Below are 23,697 nucleotides of genomic sequence, written 5' to 3'. Positions count from 1 at the left end.
CCAAATGTCTTTGCCGGAGGCGGAATTGCCCCGCCCTTGTCGGTCCGGGCTAAGCAAGGTGCCTGGGTTTGCTCTCAGGAGCTTTTGTTCCCTGCAAGCTCTTGGCACAGCTTTGGAGGACTAGGGTGAAAATGGTGGCCTCCCAATCTCCACCCCACAGGAGGCAAGAACTTGGGGCCCCGCTCCTCAGTGCGCCCCCACAGTAAAGCAGTCAGTCACCCCCGGTCTCCGGCCGCACTCCGTGCTCACCCGGCCTGTGACCGAGTGTTTCTCTCTCTGGCACCCGACCCCGTGTGGAGTCTCCAAACCCAGCAGATCCCCAAGGTGCGCTCCCGCGCCGCTCCTCCCGGGGGAGGAAGGGGAGTCTCCCCGGCTCTGCCGCTTGTTGGGTCCCTGCTGGAGGAGCAGTGGCCCGACTGGGCCGCGGATCACAGTTTATGGCCACCCCGAGCTGAGAGCCCGCGCCTCGGCTCCGTCTCTGCAGCCGGCTTCCCCGCCCCGATCCCTGGGAGCTCTGCCGCACTCAGGCACCCCCGGTCTTTTTGTGACCCCAAGGGTCCTGAGACCACACTGTCCCGGGAGGGTTCCACCCCCCGCTTAGCCACTGGAGCGACGTCCCTCAGCGGAGCCGACTTCTAAAAGGTCCGATTTTGTGCTCCGCGGCTCTAGCACTTGCCAGAAGCGGCCGACGGAGGCCCCTGCCCCGCCGTCTATCCTCCCGAATATCGCCTCGGATTCACTTCTCCGCACGTCCTACCTTCAGAACGTGGTTGCTTTTCTGTTCAGAGCGTTGTTGCTACTCTCTTCTTCGATCTCCTGTTGAGTTCGTAGGTGTTCAGAATGGTTCGATCCCCATTCAGCTGAATTCCTGAGACCAGACGAAATCCAGGTCTCCTACTCCTCCGCCTTCTTGCTCCCTTCTCTCCAGCTTCTTGCACATCGTTAGCACAACTGCTGCTACCCAGTTGTCCGTGCTCATTTGTTTCAGTTCTCTCGCCACTGGATTTTAAGTTTCACGAGGGCGGCGACCGTGTCCCCTGCTAAACCCTTGGAACCTGGTATATAGTGGACACTAAATATTTGTAAAGGTGGTTCAAAGTGCTAAAGTTCATGTTGATGCCTCCCCCCCCCCTTTTTTTTTAAGATTTATTTATGGGCACCTGAGTGGCTCAGTCTTTGGGTGTCTGCCTTCGGCTCAGGTCATGGTCCCGGGGTCCTGGGATCCAGTCCCGCATCGGGCTCCCTGCTCTGCGGGAAGCCTGCTTCTCCCTCTCCAGCTCCCCCTGCTGGTTTTCCCTCTCTTGCTGTGTCTCTCTGTCAAATAAATAAAATCTTACAAAAAAAAAGATGTATTTATAACTGAGGTGATGAATGTTAGCCACATGGTGGTAGTCATTTTGCAACATAGACTTAAATCATCATCTTGTGCAGCTTAAACTTACACAGTATTATGTGTCAATTACATTTCAATAAAGCTGGCAGGGGGGACAAAATAAACTACTAACTTCTTCCAAGTTTTTTTCTTTAAGATTTTATTTATTTATTTATTTGATAGAGACACAGCGAGAGAGGGAACACAAGCAGGGGGAGTGGGAGAGGGAGAAGCAGGCTTCCTGCCAAGCAGGGAGCCCGATGCGGGGCTCAATCCCAGGACCCTGGGATCGTGACCTGAGCCCAAGGCAGACGTTTAACTGATTGAGCCACCCAAGCACTCCATCTACTAACTTTTTAAAAAAGAGAGTACAATACTGATTTTTTTTCCTTTATGAGTACTTTTACAGATTTTACTTATTTATTTTAGAGAGTACGAGCATGTGCCGGTGAGTGGGGGGAGTGGTAGGGAGGAGAGAGAGAAAGAGAGTGAGAGAGAATCTCAAGCAGATTCCCTGCTGAGCACAGAGCCCAATGCAGGGCTTGATCGCAGGGCCCTGAAATCACGACCGGAGCTGAAATCAAGTCGGACACCCAACTGACCGAGCCACCCAGGCGCCCCTATGTTGATGCCCTTTGATAATTCTCACGTGCTGCCATGTAGCTGCATTCTGCCTTTAGTACAGCCATAACTGCTGGTTTCTTTGTCTTTTGTAGGAAAAATACCTAGAAGCTATCAAGATATTTTCTGGTCCATTGAAAGGAATAGACCTGGGTATGTTCCTCAGTCTGACTCACCATCTGCCATTTCTTTCTTATATATGCCCCAGTCTCCCCAACTAGAATCCATAGACCTTGGACTAAATTAAGCCTTAACATGAAATGCTTCATTAATGAGATGAATTTTGAAAATAGTGCCTGTTGCAATTCCTGTGCCCCCACGTCATGCCCCCAGATATAGTTTACAGATGGTTCTCAGTCGAATTGCTCCAGCGGTGCTGGGAGGCACGTGGCCTCTTCCTGGGGAGAGGCCTAACCAAGGAGGCCAGCAGGGCCCCGTCCTGCCTCCCTGGCTTGTCAATGTGCCTCTTCAATAGAAACACTAATGTTTTACTTCAAATTGAATTCCCGTTCTTACCGTTGAGATGGCCGATTCCCTGGCCTCACAATGCTGTGTGTTAACTTACGCCTCTTAAATTGGAGAATTGTTTTTTTTTTTAATTTTTTTAACAGGCAGTGATCCTATTATGTGTTTTATTTTTAATGTAGTAAATATTAATAGCCGATGAAAATATATGGGTGCTTCTTTCCTAAAAATTGTCATTTATTCAGAGATTCTGGGTTTAGTGTAGATTCCCAGCCAACTTCCAAGGTAAATCAGTTGCTTGTGGTTGGTGATCTGGAAAGCTCATCTTTCCCCAGTGTGTTTGTCCAGTGTGGTCACTGTCCTTGGTCTCTCTCATGCAGCTGTGCGGCCCCACTCGGCACCAGAATACAAGGATGAGACCATGACTGTCTTCCAGATCCCCATATACAGTGAGTGCACAAGTCCCATTTCCTAGCAGGAGGGAGGGCTGCAGGTCCCAGGCAAGGAAAATGTAGGGTAAAGATAGAAACTGCTGGAATGTTGGCGCTGTGTACCCAGTTTTGTGTTTCTGAATATGATTAGGAAATTTAGCTGAGAAATTAAGACAGGGTTCCTGCCCTTAGGGAGTTTATAATCTTATAGACACGTTTAGCCCCTAGGTAATGATCATGGTTATACTTTGGGATGTTATGTAATCAAGTAGTGTCAGAAAATAGACGGCTCTCGGATGTGCACATTTATTGCTTGGGGTTTATTTGCCGCAGATGTAAGTACCCCTTGGGAGAGAGGTTGCTGGAGAGGTTTGCCCTGGTAACCCTTTTCCATAAATACTAATGCTGATGGAAGTGTTGTGAGCAGGTCAGAAGGTCTCATGAACCTTCATAGGCCCCAGAGCCAGATGGTGTGGTTTTGACTTAGGGACACACAGTCGGCGGGTCAGGCCAGTCACACTCCATGCGGGTTTTACCGGTTGTGAGGAGAACAGAGGACGCTGGGGACATTTCCTTGATACTCCTCTGATGCCTGCCAAGTGCAGAGGGGACACAGATCAGAGCCCCCAGCGAGGGGCAGAGAAGTCCGGCCCTGGCCAGGAGATGAAGCTTGTAGGGTGCCTGTGGAGGAGAGAGGTTGTGGGGGTGGGGGGTTTGCTTGAGCAGAGGCAGATGTGCTCGGGGGTCAGTGAGACAGCCGGTCACTCCCTGCCTGGCTCGCTCCTGATCTGATGTCTTCTCTTCCTGATCCCTGCTGACCCCTGGGCCTGATTTGCATCCCTCGCTGTTCCTCCCTTCCTAGCACGTGACCGGTGGCTTCTCCGTGAGTCTGTGGCCCATGCTGGCTGGGTGACCCTCAGCCTAGGTCTGTCTTCTAAGGGTGGTGCTGGTGCGTCAGCCAGCCTGCAGTTGTCGTAGGAGAAGGCAGGCCGCCTCAGTGGGCGCTCTGCTTCTGACTGGTGGGAACAGCGGGGCTCTGGCTCAGTGCTCACCTCTGTGGCGTGGGGTTTGATTGTCTTCCCTGCCAACCAGGTGAGCAGAAGTGTGGAGAACACCGGTCATCTCAGAGTCCAGAACCACTCAGTCCAGGGCGGTCTTTGGATTCCGGATCTGCTGAAAAGGAGCAGCACCTTCCAGATGGTAATGCTGTTTACACAGAACAGTGCACCTGTCAAGAGAACGGTTTTCTTTTTTTAAAGATTTTACTTATTCGAGAGAGAATGAGAGAGAGAGAGCATGAGAAAAGGGAGGGTCGGAGAAGCAGGCTCCCCGCTGAGCAGGGAGCCCGATGCGGGATTCAATCCCGGGACTCCAGGATTATGACCCGAGCCAGAGGCAGTCGCTTAACCAACTGAGCCACCCAGGTGCCCAAGAGAATGGTTTTCTTAATCTCCTGTCCCTTCATGTGCCAAACTGGCACTGTTAGCCTGTGTGTCAGACAGGTCCGTCCTCCTTGGCGTGCTGTGGGACTTGGCGAGTGTGGGGGGGGTGGGGTTGTCGTGAAGACGGCTGTACAGAGCTCTGGGGCTGACCCCCAGCCCTGGCTGGGCTCCAGACTTTGTGTTCAGTTTCCCTGGAGGAGGGCAGGGTCTGGCAGATTGGTTCCTACAGAGGCTTTGGTGTTTTTCATTAATGCAAAGGAATTTTTCACGAATGCAGAAAACTGCAGAGCCGACCAGTCGGGTCAGTGAGGGGATTGGTCCCCTTCTCTTCCAGAAGGACAGCCTGCTGAGCAGTGGAGTTAAAAATCCCAAGCTTAGATGTGTCGGAGGACTGGAACCCCTTCGGGGGCTGTGGTCTGGTGTTGGGCAGGGCTGCTAACGTTCCTCCTTCTGCCCGGATTGTTTTCTGTCTGATGACTGAGAAAGGGCTGACCCCGGGAGCTGTCCTCCCCGGGATGGCCAGCTGCAGACCCACTGAGAAGGGGCTGACCCCGGGAGCCGTCCTCCCTGGGATGGCCGGCTGAAGACCCATCGAGAAGGGGCTGACCCCGGGAGCTGTGTTCCTTGGGATGGCCGGCTGAAGACCCACACCCACATTTTCTCTGCAGGCCTGTTGGCTTTCGTGGTGTTTCGCATTCGCTTGTTTAGAAAGCACACTACAACTTATTTTTTTCTCTCTCCTCCCCATCTGGGTAAAATGGGTCATTTTTTTAAACGTTTCACTAGCTAGTTCTAAAGTTTTTCCCCCTGGCGATTTGTGTTTTCCATTCACTCCGACCTCGGGTGTGAGTAGGAAAAAGAACAGGTCTGTGGGGGAAAGAACACCAGTGTTTCCTTTGGCTTTTGTATCAAACTGTCATGTCCATTTAATTTGGCACGAAGCCGAACTAAACTTCAGACGATCATTGGTCTGTGAAGCCCATAAACCTTCCCGTTTGCCTTGTTACAATCAGCTATGTTTTTTTCTCAGGTATTGGCCAGAAAAAGTGTGGCAGGGACCCCTCCTTGGTTGTAGCTTTTGTCTGTAAGGTAAGCAAGTGTCTCTCCGGTGGGCTTTCTGTGAGTGTGTGATGGTGACCCTTGGTTAGCTTTCGTCCAGTGACTCAAAGCTAGCGGCTCCTACGTCCCCTGGTTTATGTTTGCCTACGACTGGCCTGGCCGTCTTGCACTTGAGAAATAAAGGTAGCCTTATTTGCCTTCAGGTGAACTGAGCCTTCGTTCAGACTCCTCCAGCTCTGTTTTACTTTGTATCATTTTACCGTAGCTGTTCAACCACTAGCATTGGGCTCATTTTCATGTTGGCTAGCATTCCCAGAGGCATCTAGAATTCCCAGATATCCTCTAGGATAGCATTTGCCAAGCCAGAAAATTCTAGAATCCTAGTAAGGCTTGAGGATCCAAATCGGAGACTTTGCCCTAAGAGTAATTTCCTTTTAAAGATCTAAGGAAGAAAAATGAAAATCGAACGTAATGTGTCCATAAATCTGAAGTTGGTCCGATTCTGTGAAAATTCTATTACCATAGGGTGTTTTAAAAATTGGACGAATGGCCTCGTTTTAACAGGGCTGTGCGCTAAAATCTGATTCTCTGCAGTGAACACTTTCATCTGCGGTAAGGCCCTATGTTGTCTTTTTGTGGGCAGTGATTATTTTCTGAGGAGTAATGTTGACTTTAAAATATATTTGCACTTCTTATCCAAATGATCACACCCACCAGGGATAACCCTTCCGGAAGGTCAGCAGTAATCATTATTAGCTGCGAGATCATTACCGGTATCCCGTCTGTCACTGTATTTAAGTAGTAGTTTTTATGAAAGTGAAGGATGGTTGTTGATAGGCTTGTTCCTTGTGTGTTTCTGAGTTTTTAGGCAGCAAAATAATTTTCCAGGTAGGTTTCTCTGGTCATCTGTAATTGTATTAGGTCCCTCCCGCCTTCCTCGGTAGAGGCCGTGGGTCAGGATGGCTTGTGCTCTGTGTGCTGGGCCACGCACCCCTGTAGACTGTGGCTGTCCCGGACCTCTGGGGACTGCATTCTGCTTCGCCTCTGTGTTCCACACACCCCACACCCTCGGTGGGAACAGTTTCTCGTGGGTTGAGCCCAGCTCATCGTAGAGGGAGGGCTTTTGCCTGCCTTAGGTCTGCAAGTCCCTGTGAAACGTTAGAGCACTTGGTTGCCATCCTGAAACACATTTGGGTCTATGGAGGGAAGGCTGGGTCACAACAGGCCCTGCTAATGTCATCATCTGAAAATGTCATTGGAGCTCATCACCTTTGTGTTATATGCACACACTTAGGCTGTAATCCCTCCTCTCGGATAGCATTTGCCACGCCAGAAAATTCTAGAATCCTAGTAAGGCTCGAGGATCCAAATCGGAGACTTTGCCCTAAGAGTAATTTCCTTTTAAAGATCTAAGGAAGAACAATGAAAATTGAATGTAATTCAATACTCAAAAATTTATTAACATTTTATGTGCTTTCCAATTTTTTTTTGTTATTACATATGACATAAATACACATTTTCAGGGACAGAATGATTGATGATTATGAGGTTTTGTGGCAGGATTGTCGTACGCCCTTGTAACATAATAGTGTATTGGGGATTGTTCATTACAGCTTTCCTCCAGGGTAAAAGCAACACCGTGTTGCAGGTTTGTGAAAAACACCAGGGAAAGATCCTCCACGCTTTGATTGCCCTGTTCCTGTCATTGCAATATTAAGTCGGACAGGGATCGGCATGGTCGGGTCACGTCCTGTTAGCTCCTACACGCCGAGTGCAAGACGGTGGGATAGAGGTGTTCGTCCTCAAGGACACACGAAGGAGCCTTTTTGTTTGATTTGGAAATGGGTCGAATTTTATTACATTCATAAGACGGTAACATGGGGAGGTAAGGCCCCGTGTTTTAATCGTTCAGCTTCTAGTCCTGGAGTATTTCAGAGTAGAGGACTTCTTCGCGAGATAGCATGGAACACAGAGTACTTCACCTCAGAGCAGTACCCGGGCTGCATTTTGAGGACTGGGGAGGCGACACGAGGGAGTAGAACCAGAACGGCGTGCTTGGACGGAGGCTGGGTAAAGCCCAGCTGCCCCGTCCTCCCTCGCTGAGGTGGCGTTTACGTTCTTTTTGTCACAGCTTCATGTGAAGAAGGGCAACTTCCTGGTGCTCAAAGCCAAGGAGCTGGGCCTGCCAGTGTGAGTGTCGGCAGGGGGGCGCGCCGTTGGGCCGGGGGGAGGGGGTGGGGGCGCCTGTGGCCCTGCCGCACCTCGTCTCACGGCCGGCCGGCCCCTTCTTCCAGTGGGACAGCTGCCATCGCTCCCATCATTGCTGCAGTCAAGGGCGGGAAGAGCATCACTTACGAGGGCAGAGAGGTGAGACACCCCGTTTTTGCCACGTTTCGGCAGTTACGGCTGGGGCCTGGAGCGCGGGTGCAGACCTCCCCTTAGAGGGAAGTAAGACAGCTCAGACTTCCTTCACTGGGCTGAGCGATACAGCAGGTCCTTTTTTTTTTTTTTTTTTTTTACGACTTTTTTTATTTATCAGAGACAGAACACAAGCAGGGGGAGAGGCAGAGGGAGAAGCAGGTTCCCCACCGAGCGGGGAGCCCGACGTGGGGCTCGATCCCAGGACCCTGGGAACATGACCCGAGCTGAAGGCAGACGCTTAACCGACTGAGCCACCCAGGCGCCCCTGCAGCAGGGTCTCTTATCTGGACTTGTCCCGCTTGTCCACGCTGCCTGCCTTTGGGTGTATCTGCGGAGCGTCTCCTTAGCATTTGAGGGATGCATTTTAGGCCCCTGGCCCCAAGGAATGCCACTGTGTTCTTAGCCAGGATGTTTCCTCTGGCGTCTAAGGTTGTCAGGACCAGTGGCTGCAGACCTGAGGGCACTGTGAATGTCCCGCCTGGTTTCGTGGCCACCCTGGGTTTGAGACGCCCTCTGCAAGCCGGCCGCCTGGGCATACATAAGCAGAGCGCGGCAAGGGCATGGGTGGTGATCCTCATGTTGGCTTTGTGCTTGTTCAGGAGGGATTATACGTAAGGTGGGCCGTTGACTTGAAGGCCAGGCAGTGTTTGCCGAGCTGTGACTCTGCCCTGGGAGAGAACCATGACCCCAGTGATTTTGCAGATTTTGCCTGAAGAGATCTGTACTCCTCCGGATCCTGGTCTTGCCTTTGTTGTGGTAGAATGTCCGGACGAAGGATTCATTCAACCCATCTGTGAGAATGCCACCTTCAAGAGGTAATGAGGGCTCTGGGGGTGGGGGGAGGCCAGCCGGCATCGACCAGGGTCAGGGTGTCTGCCTGACCCGTGGCTGCTTCTGGCACTGAGCCCTGGCTGCGGAAGGCCACGCTCTGAGTTCCAGACTCCTGCCTGGTGGGCTTTGTGCGTGCAGCCTTGGAAGTGAAATTAGAAAAGAGCGAAAGTCAGAGACCACTTGCCGACTAGAAAACCAGTGGCCCATTAGAGTGCAAAGTCTAGGACAAATTCTAGAACTTTCTTCAGTTCTAATTAATACCCCGATCGTTATTTGGGTTATTTTTACCTAAGTAAGTTTTCTTCGCTTGCCTATATTGAATCTGAGTAGGCGGGTCTGAAGGCTGTGGGACCGTCTTGGTTGAGAGCCCGTGTTACGGGACAGAATCTCAGTCTGGACACACCTTTGGTCTGCTTTTCTGGTGGCCCGGGTGCCATTCTCTCTCGTCACCCAAGAAAGTGGACCCACGGGCAGCTCAGCCTCAGTCCTGGGGAGCTTTGACCCCCACGTCGCTGTTTTCGTTTCTCTCCCATTCCTAATGGTTTACTCTATGTGTATTTCTCCGTTCCTAATTTGTATTTTCTGTTTTGCACGTAGTGTTTTATTACACTTATCACAACAGATCTTTTTTGGGCAGCTATAACGCTTTTAAGTTAGCGTTGGAAGCTCTTCCTGAGATGCACTTTATTCTCAATGGGTGAATCCGGGTTCCATGGTGGCACAGGCTTTGTGTTGTCATCAGGTCACCCTTGTGCAGAAGGGAGGGATAGGGAGAAAGTACTGCGTGTATTTTCTGGGGGGAGGAACCGGAAGGAAGCACCTCAGTGTGTTAGTAAGTGACAACTCTAGACGGAATTACAATTTTAATTCTCCACGCCCGTGGCTCGGGTCTGCTGGAAGGCAGACGGCAAGGTGGGACTGCAGGTGCCCGAGATTCATGGGGAAAGGTCCTGTGAAGGATAAAGGAGAACCGGAGCAAGAACAGGCTGGGCGAGCTTGGGTCCTGCTCCGCAGGTCAGAGCCCTGTGCCCGGAGGGGGCAGGAGGAGGCTCGGGCTCTCAGTGGGAAGGCCCAGGGGCCAGCCCCAGAGCCTGTGGACTAGAGGAATCCCGGGTTGGTGCCCTGCCGGGCTCAGGTACCTCTGGGAGCAGCCCGGCCACAGCCTGGCCTGGGCGCGGAGGCTGTGGGTCCCTGCAGTCGAGAGCAAGCCGCGCGGTGCCCTTCCTTGGCCGCATGGTCACGGTTTGTGGTGGTTCTGAGTCTGCATCGCTGTACACGGCCCGACTCCACTCCTCCTTCCTTCCGCCCAGGTACCAAGGAAATGCCGATGCCCCCGTGGCGCTCGTGGTGCACATGGCCCCAGAGTGTGTGCTTGCGGACCCCAGATACCAGCAGTGGATGGAGAGGTAGGACGTATTTCCATCCGTGATCCCCCTCACACCGGGAGGTGCTCCCTCCCCTTCCTTCCGGGGCTCCCTGCCCTCCCGGAGTTTGGGGTGAGTTTGGGGAGCAGACACCCGTAGCGCTGGTGCAGAAAGCTTGTGTCGGGCCCAGCTGGATCCACCTGCCATCCTCCCCACTCTGAAGGAGTACCTGCCGCCCGCTCTCCGTGAGCCTCAGGTTAGGGAGTGACAGGCGGGGTGTGGACGAGTCTGCAGCTCCTTGCGTTCCCTCCCCTCTCGCCACCCACCCTGCGAGGTCTACCAGCGTCTAGTAACTGGAGAAGGGGTCGCCCTGCCTTCTCCTCGGGGCCCCACTGGCCAAGCTCAGCAGCCGGGGGGAGGGAGTGTTGGAGCCGAACTCGGCGCCCCCTCCGCTCCTTCCTCGCGAGCCCCGCAGGCTCCTGCCCTTGGCCTGCCCTCCCTGGAGGGCCCGCGTCCTTAAGGATCCCTGTACGGTGTTGCCTCTTCTTCCGCCCCGTACTCCACTTCGTTCCCAGTCCCTGGCTGCAGGCTCCTGACATCTAGCCTTCTGGGTTCTTCGTGTGCTCCTTCAGCACAGCCCGAGGCGCTTCGGTCTGGAGAGGGCACTGGGCTTGGAGGCGGAGGAGCGGGACCCTGTCGGCCGGTCTTTCTGGACCCGCCACTTAGTGTCTCTGAACCCTTCCCTCTACCTTCTTTGCCCCTGGTGTCGCCGCTACCCCTTTGGTGGGAGTCCTCCTAAAGGGCGCTGTGAACGCCCCGTCACTTTGCCGTAGGTTTGGGCCCGCCACCCAGCACCTGGTCCTGAACGAGAGCTGCTCTTCGGTCCACAATCTCCGCAGCCACAAGATCCAGACGCAGCTCAGCCTCATCCACCCCACCGTCTTCCCCCCGCTCGCCATCCCCCACAGCCAGGTAGTGTCCCCCGCGGCCCCCTGGCCCGCCCCCTTGCCTGTTCCTTCTCTCCACCAAGTGGGATTTGTGTCTTCCAGGAGGAACACACTGCCTTCCGTGTGCCCACAGTCCGGGGCGAATGTCTCCTCAAGTATCAGCTCCGTCCTCGGAGGGAGTGGCAGAGGTCTGTGGGACTCTGAGCTGACCGAAGGGTCTAGAGCGGGGGTTGCCAAGCTCTTCTCGCGAAGGGCCAGGCGGTAGATGTTTCAGCCTGAGTGGGTCATGCGGTGTGTGTCCTGGGTGTTGAACTCCGTCCCTGCCTCTGCCGGGGCCGGGAGCACCAGTAAATGAGCCGGTGCGGCTGAGTTCCCCAGCAAGATCCGGTCCCGGAACCGGCTGCTCTGGTCCGGCCTGAGGTGGGAAGAAGAGGCCAGCGATTATTCTTTCCTCAAGGCGTTTTCCCTCATGATAATGGTGATACCACTTCTCTTGTTTTACAACAAAGAAGGCGAGTGTTTGATGGAGAAGATTAGGCACCCGTGGTCCCATCCTCCGAGATAAGAGAGAATCGTTAACGAGATAAGAGAGAATCGTTAACATTTTGTCTTTTAAATGGGAGCACATGGGGAATGCAGTCTTTTGGAAAAGTGTGTGTGTGGGTCTGTGGCCTCACAGGCCCGTCTTTTCCCGAGTCATTATGTAGCCTTCAGGAACAAGACTTTTATGGGTTCTCCACATAGGGACGTTTTGCTCATTTCAGACATTTCTAGGTTGTTGTTGTTTAACAACATTGTTTAATGTAAAGTGTTAAATGTTTAGTGTGTAAGTGTCTTGAGTGGAACTCTTACCCCTTAGAGCGATTCTTAGATGTGGGATGGCTGGGTTGGGGTGTGACCCGTTCTGAGGCCCTCGGTAAATGTGAACGTGACGTCCAGAAAGGCCCTGCCCATGGACGGTCCCGCCAGCAATCCCTCCATGTGGCTCATGTGTCCGATCTGCATCTCGAGCAGGTCGAAGCTTCCTGTGTGCTGCGTTGTGTCCGTGTTAGTTGTAACTGGATGAGGAGGCTCTGGTGTTGAGTAGCTGGGTTTTCTGAGAGACCACATGGTCGCGTGACTGGGGCCCACAGATGCGGGCTTGGGATTTTGGAGCCTGCTGTCCGCGGTTCACAAACCTTGAGTAACGAGCCTGGCCGATGCCCAGATTCGCCTTTACCTGGGCGGAGTGCACGCCCCAGGCCTCCTGCGTTAGAAACTGGGGAGCTGGACCTGGCCTCCCAGGTGAGCAGAGCACCCAGTCTGGGTGAAGAGCCGCCGATCCGAGGCTGGCCTCTCAGAGTTGCCCGGGACCAGCCATGTTGTAGCATCGGGGCCTTGCTAGAGAACAGCCTCGGATTCCACCCCCGAGGCGCCAAATCAGGGCCTGCGTTTCCACAGGGTTCTTGGGGGATGAGCTGTGCCCATGTTCGTGGGGGTGCTGGGGGCATCCGGCAGGCAGAGGTCAGGACCCTGCCGGATGTCAGTACTGCCAGGGTTGTCAGACTCTGAGCTGAGATGTCCTGAGGGGCCGAAGCTGTTCAGAACGTGCTCCAAGGCCCCCGCTTCGCTGAGAAGGGTTCCACATGGCAAGAGAACAGAACTGCCCCGGGTTGCTTCCTCTTCAGTCTTGATTTGGAGAACTTTCTGCAGATGGGCGTCTGCTTGAGGCCACTCGCCCGCTTTGGTCACTGAGATGCTGTCCTCCCTGCAGGGATGCTGTTATTGTCTGCAATTCCGATGAATTCATAGCCGAGGCCCTGGAGCTCCCCAATTTCCAGGAAAGCGTGCAGGAATACCGGGAGGCCGTGCAGGATGGCCCAGCCCCAGCAGGTGAGCAGGAGACCCTGGAGCCGCCTTCCCCTCCTGGTTGCTGCCCTCCTGCGGGTGTTTCAAAGCGCTAAGGAGAATGACAGCCTGGCACCATTTAACCAGGTCTAGTTCCATAACCCCATGCTGCTTTATTCTCCAAAAACGCCCGTGCCCGTGCCTGCCCACCTGCCCTCCCCACCAAAGACCAGCTCAATCCGAATGTTGGGTGATGGTGCCCAGCCCTTGTATAATGGGCACGCACCATGTGCCACGGTTCTGGGAGCTCCTGCAAGACCCTGGAAAGAACTTTGTACCGGGCCTCTGCCGACCCGGGATCTGGTCCTGGCTTGGCTAATAGGGAGCCACGGCAGGTCTGGCCCCATCACTCACCTTGCTGGGCTTTCACTGCCCCATCAGGAAAAGTCGTTACGGGGAGCTTGGGGACCTCTCCTCTAGTAGCTGGGTTTTCTAGCCTGCTTTTCAACTAATGCTAGAAGCAGAGAATGCCGGACTAGAAAGCGGGGGGCGTTAATGCAGCCAGGTGGTCCTTCCCCCCAACAGTAGGTTCTCCGGAGAAGTCAGCCTGGGCTGGTGTAGAGCCTGGCCTCTCATGGAAGGGACATACCAGGTCTCCCTGGCCTCCGGTCCTGGCTCTGCCTCTTCCCATCTGGAGGGCTGACCCTCTGAGCCTGTTCGCACCCCTGCAAAGCCGAGGGTTCCCCCACCCCAGCAGGGTGGTTATGGCGCCTGTAAGAAGAACAGGTCTGGTGGTAAGGGCTGGATGCCAGGCTGATGCCAGCCCCTTGCGGTAAATGAATCATAGCCTGAAGAAGTGCCCTTTGTGATGCGAAAGACTTAGAGCACGTCTCTGGAAGGAAAGGCTCCGGGTTTATTCACTCTGCCTTCCAGAGAGCCACTTACCCACAAACAGCCGGGGGCCCCGCCTCAGAAGGACCCCTGCCAGGTGGGATGACTAGCCCCTCCTGGGAGGCTGGACCTACCCCTCTCAGGGCTGAATGCTGGCTCACGTCTGATCCAAACAAATGGACCCTTTTACGGGTATTTTTCAGAGAAAAGAAGCCAATATCCAGAAATTGTCTTCCTCGGAACAGGCTCTGCCATCCCGATGAAGATTCGAAACGTCAGTGCCACGCTTGTCAACGTTAGGTACTGCTGTTCTCCCAGGAGACCTCCATCCATGGGGGGCACATGCGTCCTGCCCCCCACCCCCCTCACCCCACACCCCCTAGCCCAGGCTACTTTGAAGATGCAGCCGTATCAAAGTGTGTACGCTTGTCACCTTGGCCGGAGCGTCCAGAATGGGAGTAGTGGGCATTAATGCCTTTAATAGGTTCTGGGAGTCACCAGACTTCATCCCCTGTTCTGTTGACAGCTGACTCTGCTGTAGGCCGTGCACCTTGCTAAGAAATGATCTCACTGAATTTTCACAGTAATCCTATGACGTAGTGATTGCCCATTTCCTTGATCGGGAAACTAACCTTCCACAAGGTTACCAGTTGCCACAGCTCGGCAGGGGTGGATCTGGAGCATGAGCTGGTGCCTACACCACTGGTTGGGCTGTGTCCTGACTGGTGACTGCCGGTGCGGGGGACAGCTGCTGGGTGTGTGCATTGTCTCGGGTTCAGCCCCAGGACTGGGTGGGTTTTGGGGGCTTCGCTTGGGTTTGCCTGGTGTCCTGGCCTGCAGAGAGGTCAGTCCAGGCCCCGAGCAGTGTTCACATCTGCGGGAAGTCAGACCGTGCAGTATAGCAGGCTGGCTCTGAAATTTTGCTGTGCCATCTGGGATGCTGGCAGTGGAGGGCGGCCAACCGGCGAACGCGCTGGTCGCGCACAGCGCTTACAAGTGCACCCCGCTGGCAGAAATACACCGTCTGGGACACATTCTCTCACTGCTGAGGGGGTGCAGTCAAGCGGCTCGGCAAGCCCGGCCTGTCGCCGGGGGCTTGACAAGGGCAGCAGGTGCATGCGCATCTCCCGTGTTCTCAGGGCTACGTGCTTTTGCCCTCCCGTTCCCCAAACTGGGTGCCAGCAGCACCTGTGTGGCTCAGGGGACTCCGCATACGTTTAGGGGTTTCAGGGTTCCCTGACTAATCAGTCCCTTCATATAATGAGCTCGGCTGTCCGAAATGGCCTTCGTGTTTAGAGAAGCTTCTCGGAATGAGCACGAGAGGTTCTGGAAGACGTAGGAAGCACACAGCCGCTTCCACCTCTCCTCCAGAAAGGCAAACCCTCCAGACCTTGAAGGCTTTCCGCGCACCAGTGACTGTCACTCTTGTCCACAGCCCCGACAGGTCCCTGCTCCTGGACTGTGGCGAAGGCACGTTCGGGCAGCTGTGCCGTCACTACGGAGACGAGGTGGACAGGGTCCTGGGCACCCTCGCCGCCGTGTTCGTCTCCCACCTGCACGCGGATCACCACACGGTGAGCGGCGGCAGATGATGAGGCCCCAGCGGAGGGCACGGGCTGCCCCGGTCAGCGTGACCCCTGCACACACACCCCCCACGCCCCCCACCGCCCCCACCCCCCATTGCCTTTCCTGCCATTCCTCCCAGACGGCCCCAGGCGCCGCTTTTCTTCTCGCTGGTGCAGTCGCTCTGCTGGGCGGGGGGGCGCCTCGTCCCTCCGTGCGCCCCGCTGTCCCGCAGCAGCGGGGCTTTGGCCTTCACCCCGGCTGGCCTGCTCCGAGGGGACCTCAGCCGGAGACAGGAGGCCTGCTGTCCCCGGGCCGGCTGGGTCCCCCGCCCCGGTCACACGGCCCACGGCAGCGTTGGGGGATGGCGGCTGATAGGGAGGGAGGAGGACTCCCGAACCCGGACGCCGGGCAGAGAGCCGACTTTGGCCGTGGCTGACGCGTGTCCCCTTCTCCACCCCGCCCCCGGCCCCCCAGGGCTTGCTGAATATTCTGCTGCAGAGAGAACGGGCTCTGGTGAGTGTGGCCCTCAATCTTCCGGACATTTGAGTTTGGTGGTTTTTGCACGTTCGCAAAACGTGCTGCTGCCGCCCGGAACCGTTCTTGTCGCTGACTCGAGCGGCTCCGGTGTCCTTGTCTCAGGCGTCCCTGGGGAAGCCGTGTCCCCCGCTGCTGGTGGTCGCCCCGACCCAGCTCAAGGCCTGGCTCCAGCTGTACCACAACCAGTGCCAGCAGCTGCTGCAGCACGTGAGGTGGGCGCCAGCACGGCGATCCAGACCCCAACTCCGCCGCCGCCCCGCCCCGCCCCGCCCGGCCCCGCCCCCGACCACGCCCTGGCCCCGACTGTGGCCACGCCCCCGCCGGCCACGCCCCGGTGTGCCTTCCCCGGGCCCTGGGGCGCGGCGGTGGGAAGGAGTGCTTCCTGTCCAGGGCAGAGGCCAGCGGCCGCCGTGCACGTTCGTTTGCGTCTGCTCCCCGCCTCTGCAGCTCTGATCTAGTCTCGGGATTCTCCACGAAACCCTGGAGCGGCGGCTGCCACAGGGCGGGCCTCTCCTGTCTTGCGGATCCCTTGCCACGGCCTGGAGGGGGGCTTGCGTTTGCTCTTTTCAACTGTCTGCTCTTTTCTCTTGGTGACGGATTTGTGTTTCTCTCTGAGAAGGAGTTTGGGGTTCCCCAGACGCTCGAACTCTGAATCACGTTTTTCGTGTTTGCTGTGTAACCCTTGTGTGTCCTCACAGCCTGATTCCCGCCAAGTGCCTTCAGAAAGGAGCAGAGGTCCCTAGCCCCGCGGTTGAAAGGCTGATTGCTTCGCTGCGGGGAGCGTGTGACCTGGCAGAGGTAAGGGGGCGCCCGCAGGCCGGCGGCGCGGGGCGGGGCGGGGCACGGCACGGCTGCACAGCCGCTCGCCTGCTGCTTCAGTTTCAGACCTGCCTGGTCCGGCACTGCAAGCATGCCTTCGGCTGCGCGCTGGTCCACACGTCCGGCTGGAAAGTGGTCTATTCCGGGGACACCATGCCCTGTGACGCCCTGGTCCAGATGGGTAAGTAGAGGCAGCAGGCCAGGGAGGGGCCGAGGACCCCGGGCTCAGCGCTTGTCAGGCAGGGGACTCTGCTCCACTGGCCGTGCTCCTTATCCTCTAGGGAAGGATGCCACCCTCCTGATACACGAGGCCACGCTGGAAGACGGCCTGGAGGAGGAGGCCGTGGAAAAGACACACAGGTAGGGGAGAGCCCTGAGCTGCGGTCACCCGCTCCCTGACCCGCGGGGACGCACTGCGCTTTCCAGTGCCGGTGACCCGAGGCCGGCCGGCCTGCTTCCCGGCGAGGCCGTGGGGGTTTCTGCATCTGCTGCTGCAGCGCTGTCCGGGCAGGGGGCCAGCTGGGGCGGGTTTCTCAGAGTATTGCAGATACGCGGACATCAGCTGTCAGCCACGCAGGGAACTGCCAGGGGATGGAGGGCCCGGGGCGGATCTTGGGCTTTGCTGGGACAAGAGTGTCCCCCGAGTGAGGAGCCACCTGCCTCTTCTCTGCTGCCCTCACAGATGGGTGGTGTGCCCGCCAGCACTCGGCCTGGGCTCCATCTAGGGGCGTGAGCGAGGAATCTGGCCCTTAGGAGAGTTGGTGTCGGCGACAGAGGTGGCCTTCCTGGGGTGCACGGGGGAAATCTGGGGGCTGGGGTCTTCCCTGCACTTGGGCATCAGCCTTACGTGGCCCCTCCGTTGGCAGCACTACCTCCCAGGCGATTGGCGTGGGGGTGCGGATGAACGCGGGGTTCACCATGCTGAACCACTTCAGTCAGCGCTATGCCAAGGTGCCGCTCTTCAGCCCCGACTTCAACGAGAAAGTGGGGATTGCCTTTGACCACATGAAGGTCTGTGCCACGCGGGCCGGCTGAGGTGGGGTGGGGCAGAGACAGTGCTCCCTACGTACGGTGCTCAGGGCCGAGGGTAGGAGGGTCTGTCCATGCTCCCCGGCGGGCCCACCTGCTCCAGGGCCTTCGGGACAGACTTGAGTCCTCAGGCTGCTGGAAGTGATGGGGGGACTCCGGCCCACGCCGTTTCCCCAGCCCCGTGACTGGGGGAGACAGGTGTGCTCCCCTCTCCCGCTGGGGAAGCCAGCCTCGCCCCTCCGGCCTCCCTGAATGAGGGTGGGGGCCGGGGTGTGCCTCTGGTTTTCGGAGTCTTGGGCTGCCTCTTTTCCGGAGGCCCATTCAGTGGGGCCTCCTAAGCCAGGAGTGGGGAGTCTGTGCCCCTTTCTTGAGAGGGCCTCCTCCCTCCCTCCCTGGCCTCATCCCTATGGTCAGCTGACATGAAGGTGGGCGAGAGGGAGCCGGCGCCTGCCCCGCGAGCAGAGGGCCCCCTCCGTCCAGCTCCTGCCGGGCCCCGGACGCACGTCCTGATTCTGGGCTCGCCTTCCAGGTCAGCTTCGGGGACCTCCCGACAGTGCCCAAGCTGACCGCGCCGCTCAAAGCCCTGTTTGCCGGCGACATCGAGGAGATGGAGGAGCGCAGGGAGAAGCGGGAGGTGCGGCTGGCGCGGACGGCCCTGCTGTCCAGGGAGCAGGCGGGTGGCCCCGAGGATGGGACGCGCCTGCAGAAACGGGCCCTCACGGAGCAGCCTCGGAACCCCCAGAGCAAGAAGGTCAGGGCCCAGTGAGGGCGCGGGAGGGACCCTGGACTCGCAAGGCTGGCGTTCTGTGCACGGCACGGTGTGGGCTCCCCTGACCTGGTGGGAGCTGGAGGGCTCGGCTCGACCGAGAGGCATCAAGGTGTGGGGGCGGGGTGTGCACCTGGGTCTTGGCCCGGGCCCCCCGCACAGGGGTGGCCCTGCTGGACACCTCCTACAGCCAGTGCCTCGGGACGTGAGGCTGCTGGATGGAAGACGAGGGACAACTGGAATGTGGTACAGACTGATTTTTAAAGAAGTCACGTGGAAAACCGGCCTGCCCGTGCCCGAGGCCAGCCACGTTCCCAAGCGCTGGGTGGTGGACAGGACTCCAGGAATAGCCTTTGCGAAGATAAAATAAAGAGGCCGCTTGGAGCCTGAGAGCTCTGCTTCATCCCGGGGCCACCTCGGAGCAGGCGCCTCCCTGCCCTGCAGAGTTGCACCACCCGGTACCCGGTGTGACCCGCAAGCCAGCTCTGATCGCAGCCGGGACCCAGGGAGCCGCCACCCCGCCGTAGCCTAGTTTTTAACCGAGTCAAGCCATGCCGGCAGGATCCGGGCAGCGGCTCAGGAAAACGCAAGTCTTCGCGCTGTTGCAGGGGAAATGGGTGACCACAGGTGTGCTTGCCCCACGGCGAGAACAAGACGCCCTCACTGCCCTCAGAGCGTTGGAGAGATCGGGCGTCAAGCCGGCTCTCCTGCCCTCCCTTTGGGTTTTAACAACAAACACTGAGGTCAGTGCTCGGAAATGGAGAGAATTTTCCGACTAATTTGGTATTTATTTGTGAGAACACAGATCTTTAAAAGCGCAGACGATCTGGAAGAGACCGACCGAGCATTTGAGCCTGGCCCAGCCGTGACCTCCGATGTCCTCCCACGGGTCACCTGCACAGAGGCGTGTCCCCAACACAAGAAGATAGGCCACGCTCAGGGATAATAAACCTATTTTAATAACATTACTTTCAACAACTATTTGTACATGTATTTAAAGGTAACTTTCGACCCCTGGGCTCCATTACAAATTGGGTACGGACCCGTCCTTGCCAGGAAGTGAGCAAAGCTGTTAAACATCCAAAGTTGGTGAATCCCACCAGCGGGGCAGGGTTATCTTACACTGTTGTCGGGAAAAATAACTAGGCCTTTAAATTTCTCATTGTACACCTATACATTAGTTTAGTTTGAATGGCTCAAATTAAACAAATATAGATTTCATATATACAAATATTATATCCTGTATAGGTATATGAGATCTATTTTAAAAGGATAAAATCGGAAAGTGTGACTTGGCATGCATGACCCGAATCTGTGTCTTGCTCCTTCAATCCCGAAGTGTGACTGGGCTCCCCGAGAACGGATGGGACCCCCGGAGGAGGAAAGGGGGCGGGGGGTGAGCCGTGGCTGAGCGAAGCCCGCCACACTGCAGGCCCGGTGGCCTCGGGTCCCCGCGGGCCACCTTCCCGCCCTGCGCATGCTCTGGGTAACATTTATTGCTAGTCCCTGTGGCCACCCGGGAGGAGACGCAGGCTCCCGGCCCCCACCCAAGCAGAGCGCTGAGCTGGGCGCCTCTGGGAGCCTGCGGGAGCGCTCGGTGGGCCGTCCAGACACCCTCAGGATCACCTTTTCAAATTCAGAAGTACAAAACAAGAAGGTAGGGACCGAAGTTCTCAGTCACGTGGTCGGGAAAAGTAAAACCGTTAGGGGAAGTGAAACAAATTGTGTTTGAAGCCATTGACTTTGGAGCCCACGCAGTAAGGGCAGCCTGAAAGATTTTTACAGGGGCTGGCCCCCTCCCCAACTTGTGCAGCAGGCAAAGGTCAGTGCCAGACCTTCTAGAATCCAGAACTCGTGCGCTGTAGGGGAGAGGGTGTGCCCCCCCCCCCACCGTAGCCACGAGTGGAACCAGGCACCCTGACCCTCCTGCGCACGGCTCCCCCAGCCTGCACCCGCAAAGGACCTTTCTGACACGGAAGCCCTTGGGCGGAGGGGGTGCCGCTTGGCATGGAGGCTGAAAGTGGATCAAAAGAGGCACAAAGTCAAAAGGCAAAGATCAAACAAAAGGCCAGAGTCCCCACCCCGAGGGAACGAACCAAGTCGGGCACGCACAGGGGAGGGCGATCCGCACAACTCCCGCCCGGCAAGCCCAGGGGCGCTCTGGGGCGGGGCCCAGGTATGTACACGCGGGGCGGGGCGGGCGCGGGTCAGAGGGCGGTGCTCTCAGACTCCTCCTCCGAGTCCCTCTTCTCTGTCACCGAGTGTCGCCGCGCGTGCTCCAGGGGGCTCAGGCGGAGCGGCGGCCCGAGCTCTACGTGGATGGAGGGGATGTCAAAGTGGACGAGATCTGCAAGGCGGCAGAGAGAGAGAGGCGGCTGAGAGCGGCGGCCGGGCGCAGGAGGTGGTAGTGGCCGGGCCCCGGGGCCGGCCGAGGCAGCCTGCCGCACGGTAGGGTTGGGGTTGGGCTGCTCTGCTCCGGCCCGGTGAGCGCGCACGACCCAGTCCCATCGGGCCGGGGGCGACTCGAGGAGGAGCGCCGCAACAGCTCCCGGGCCACGGCCTCCGCGCACCCCCCAGCTCCATTCCCGGGGGGGAGGCAGCTCAGGGCAGGCGAGCCCACCGAGGACACCCAAGGGGTTGGCGGCACGCTCAGCCTGTGGACCCTGGGGGAGCACGGTGGGCCCAGAAGCGAGGATCCGGACAGTGTTACCCCCTCCTTGGCCTGCCTCGTTTCGGGCCCCACTGAGCCTTGCCGTCACCCTGGGCCCGGATGACAGGGGAGGTGTTCCCAGAACGGGGGCAGCCCTGGGCCAGCCTGGGGTGGGTGGGCTGGTTTCTTTGTCTTGAGGATTTTTTTGTAAAACCAACATTCAGCCTAAGCATATTACACCAGGTAGACAGACAGACATTTGGACGCTGCGCTAAAAGACACACAAACATGGAAGCTGTGGGACAAAAAGTCCTTCTGTCATCGTCTCCCCCCCCCCCCCCCCCCCCCAGTCCTCAAAATGTCATTCCTGTCTTCATCCCGCCGCCTCAGCACAGAGGTGGGGGTCCGAGGCTCGGCTCTGCCAGTGACACTCCTCCAGCCTCGGGGTACAGCTGCCGGCCTGTGTCCTGCCCTTTCTGCTGGGGCCCCCTGCCCTGCAGCGTTCTGCTGCTCGGATTTCAAATCTCCTGGCTGTCATGTGGGGAGTGTGGCCTCGGGCAGGTTTACCTTCCCCGTGGAGCCAAGGGGATGTTCCCTCAGACCCCTCGGGGAAGGCAACTCAGTCACCAGAGAGCAGGATCGAGGGAGAGAAGCCCCCACCGACTGCCAGGGTCAGAAGTGTCTGGAATGAGACCTGTGGGTGGGCAGGCAGGGGACACCCCTGTGTTGTGCTTGCCGCCCCCAAGTGTCCACAGGACCTAGGGCTTAGCAGACAAGAACCCCTGATTTCCGCCGGCTTCTCTCCTGCTTGTCCCTTGGTTTTAATCTTGAACACCTGCCCGCTGTGGGCAGAGGAGAGGCAGAAAGCGGTATAATGCTCCCCCCCCCCGCCCCCCCCAATAGTGAGCGAGGAGCCAGCCGGCCAGAGGCCCTGGGGGACATAAGCCCCGGCCTGAACCCTACCACTGTGGATTCTTCAGGACTCGCCCGCTGTGTCGGCCCCGAGGAAGACAAGCTAGAGCCCACCTCGGGAAGTGGGGGTCTGCCAGGACCACCCCACGGCCACAGAAAAGCCACTCCCGACCCCGCAGCAGAGGCTGTGCCTGCTGTGCCCCAGGACCCTCCTGGGGACACCTCTCTGAGCCAAGGCGTACACAGCGACTGGGGCACCGGGCACCAAGGTCTGTGGCAGGCAACCCAAGGAAGAGCGGACCTGGGAGCCCTGCGGTTCTAGGCCCAAGGGAGAGGGGTCGCGGGGCTGACCCGGGTGCTCGAGAGCCAGAGGAGGAGGGGAGAGCCGGCGAAGCCTGCTTGCGGACTTGCTCCCCGTCTCCTAGCGCGAAGCCAGCCAGCTCCCAGAAGGCCAGTGATCCCCCCCCGCCCCCCGGGGAAGCCAGAGGAGCTCGCGGACGCCGAGGCCGCGTGGGGGGAGGCACGGAGCGGAGCTGCCATGCGGGGAGGAGGTCCGAGCCACATGCAGAGCCGAGCAAGCGCCGGGGCCCGGCGGGCTGGGGCCGCTTACCCTGAAATCCCCCTCACACGTATCCACAACTGCGGCCCTCAGGTCACACAGCTGCAGGAACACAACGACAGGGTTGGGAGAAGGGCATAAACACAATGAGCCGAGAACGTGACAATCCACTACGCGGAGTATCACAGTGGGGGGGGGGGGGTCGCACCAAAGCATCACAGATGCTGCACCGGCCGAGACCCGTGCGGACGGACAGAACGACAGCCTGCTGCCAAAGAACACGACGGACACGCCACGGTGCGGAGGCCGGAGTGCTGTTACCACTCAGGGTTGGCCGTTCAGAAGGGCCCGGCAGGAGGCGGGGCTCTTCTGTTGCCCACTTTGGGCCCCCCGATTTCAACTCCCATGGCATTCCCACCTTTCTGTTCCTCTCCAGTGACACCCCTGCGCTCCTTCCGATGCTTTCAGCGTCCACGCTCCCCAGCGGCCCTTCCCTGGGGCGGCTGGGCGGGGGGCGGGGCCCTTGGGCTGACTTGGGGTGACCCTGAGCTGCTGCTGTCACCTGTGCCTCCTCCCCCGGAGGCTCCGTGGGAAACGCGCATCACCGGCATCACCGGCATCACCGGCACCACCGACCAGCAGGAAGTGGTGCTGTCGACTTTCGGGGAGGAATTTCCTGAATATTTTATAAGCCTCGGGGTAGGTGTCAGCAGCTGTTCGCCATGGATCACGTCCACAAATAAAGCAGCTGAACCACCAGGGGCTGCCTGCTCCCCACAATACCTCAACCTCCTGACTCCTCACAGACACTCCAACGGGACTAGCCTTGTCATGGGTGCCAGGAGCTGAACCCCACAGGCTCACTCCCCCTTCCATCGGACCGAGGGGGAAAACCTCACTCCTGCACAAAAACACCGGCCTGAAAGTATAATCCCGGTCAGAAATCCCAGTACGCCGACGACCTAGGACCACATGGCCCTTCGAAGCACGTGGACGGAGGTGTGCGGGCGTGTGCACATATGCGGCGAGCAGTGTATGGATGCGGTACGTGTGTAGGTGATGTGTACTTGTGTGTTGTGGGTGCGTGCACCTGTGTGTGCGCAGAGCCTATCTGCATGTTGCATGCGTGTATCTGGTGTGTGTGCGCGTGTGGTTTGTATGCATGTGTATGAATCTGGTATTTGTCTA

The 23,697-nt window shown here is 57.6% G+C and overlaps 2 protein-coding genes across 6 annotated transcripts in view; one reads left to right on the top strand and one right to left on the bottom strand.

Moving 5' to 3' along the window:
* Positions 1–19,366, top strand: part of ELAC2 (elaC ribonuclease Z 2) — a 29,412-nt gene extending 10,046 nt beyond the window's left edge. For both annotated transcript variants that reach the window (XM_025864272.2, XM_073881742.1), the window contains 20 exons: positions 2,089–2,146; positions 2,839–2,907; positions 3,982–4,089; positions 5,362–5,420; positions 7,522–7,580; positions 7,685–7,757; positions 8,514–8,626; positions 9,953–10,048; positions 10,840–10,978; positions 11,056–11,141; positions 12,707–12,825; positions 13,875–13,971; positions 15,107–15,245; positions 15,712–15,750; positions 15,877–15,986; positions 16,473–16,572; positions 16,654–16,774; positions 16,875–16,953; positions 17,460–17,604; positions 18,152–19,366. In XM_025864272.2, coding sequence (XP_025720057.2) covers positions 2,089–2,146; positions 2,839–2,907; positions 3,982–4,089; positions 5,362–5,420; positions 7,522–7,580; positions 7,685–7,757; positions 8,514–8,626; positions 9,953–10,048; positions 10,840–10,978; positions 11,056–11,141; positions 12,707–12,825; positions 13,875–13,971; positions 15,107–15,245; positions 15,712–15,750; positions 15,877–15,986; positions 16,473–16,572; positions 16,654–16,774; positions 16,875–16,953; positions 17,460–17,604; positions 18,152–18,388 — 2,046 coding nt within the window. In that variant the 3' untranslated portion in view covers positions 18,389–19,366. The remainder of the gene's footprint in view (positions 1–2,088; positions 2,147–2,838; positions 2,908–3,981; positions 4,090–5,361; positions 5,421–7,521; positions 7,581–7,684; positions 7,758–8,513; positions 8,627–9,952; positions 10,049–10,839; positions 10,979–11,055; positions 11,142–12,706; positions 12,826–13,874; positions 13,972–15,106; positions 15,246–15,711; positions 15,751–15,876; positions 15,987–16,472; positions 16,573–16,653; positions 16,775–16,874; positions 16,954–17,459; positions 17,605–18,151) is intronic.
* Positions 19,367–19,547: 181 nt separating this feature from the next.
* Positions 19,548–23,697, bottom strand: part of ARHGAP44 (Rho GTPase activating protein 44) — a 192,789-nt gene continuing 188,639 nt past the window's right edge. For 3 of the 4 annotated variants that reach the window (XM_025864183.2, XM_073881743.1, XM_073881745.1), the window contains one exon: positions 19,548–20,735. In XM_025864183.2, the coding sequence (XP_025719968.1) occupies positions 20,596–20,735 (140 nt within the window). In that variant the 3' untranslated portion in view covers positions 19,548–20,595. Of the gene's footprint in view, positions 20,736–22,560; positions 22,612–23,697 lie in introns of all 4 variants that reach the window. The other variant, XM_073881744.1, reaches the window with a different exon arrangement.

Source organism: Callorhinus ursinus, unplaced genomic scaffold (genome assembly GCF_003265705.2).
Source record: "Callorhinus ursinus isolate GAN/ISIS: 27379988/994484 unplaced genomic scaffold, GSC_fseal_2.0 scaffold43, whole genome shotgun sequence".
NCBI classification, from domain to species: domain Eukaryota; kingdom Metazoa; phylum Chordata; class Mammalia; order Carnivora; family Otariidae; genus Callorhinus; species Callorhinus ursinus.
This window is presented reverse-complemented; position numbering and strand designations above follow the sequence as displayed.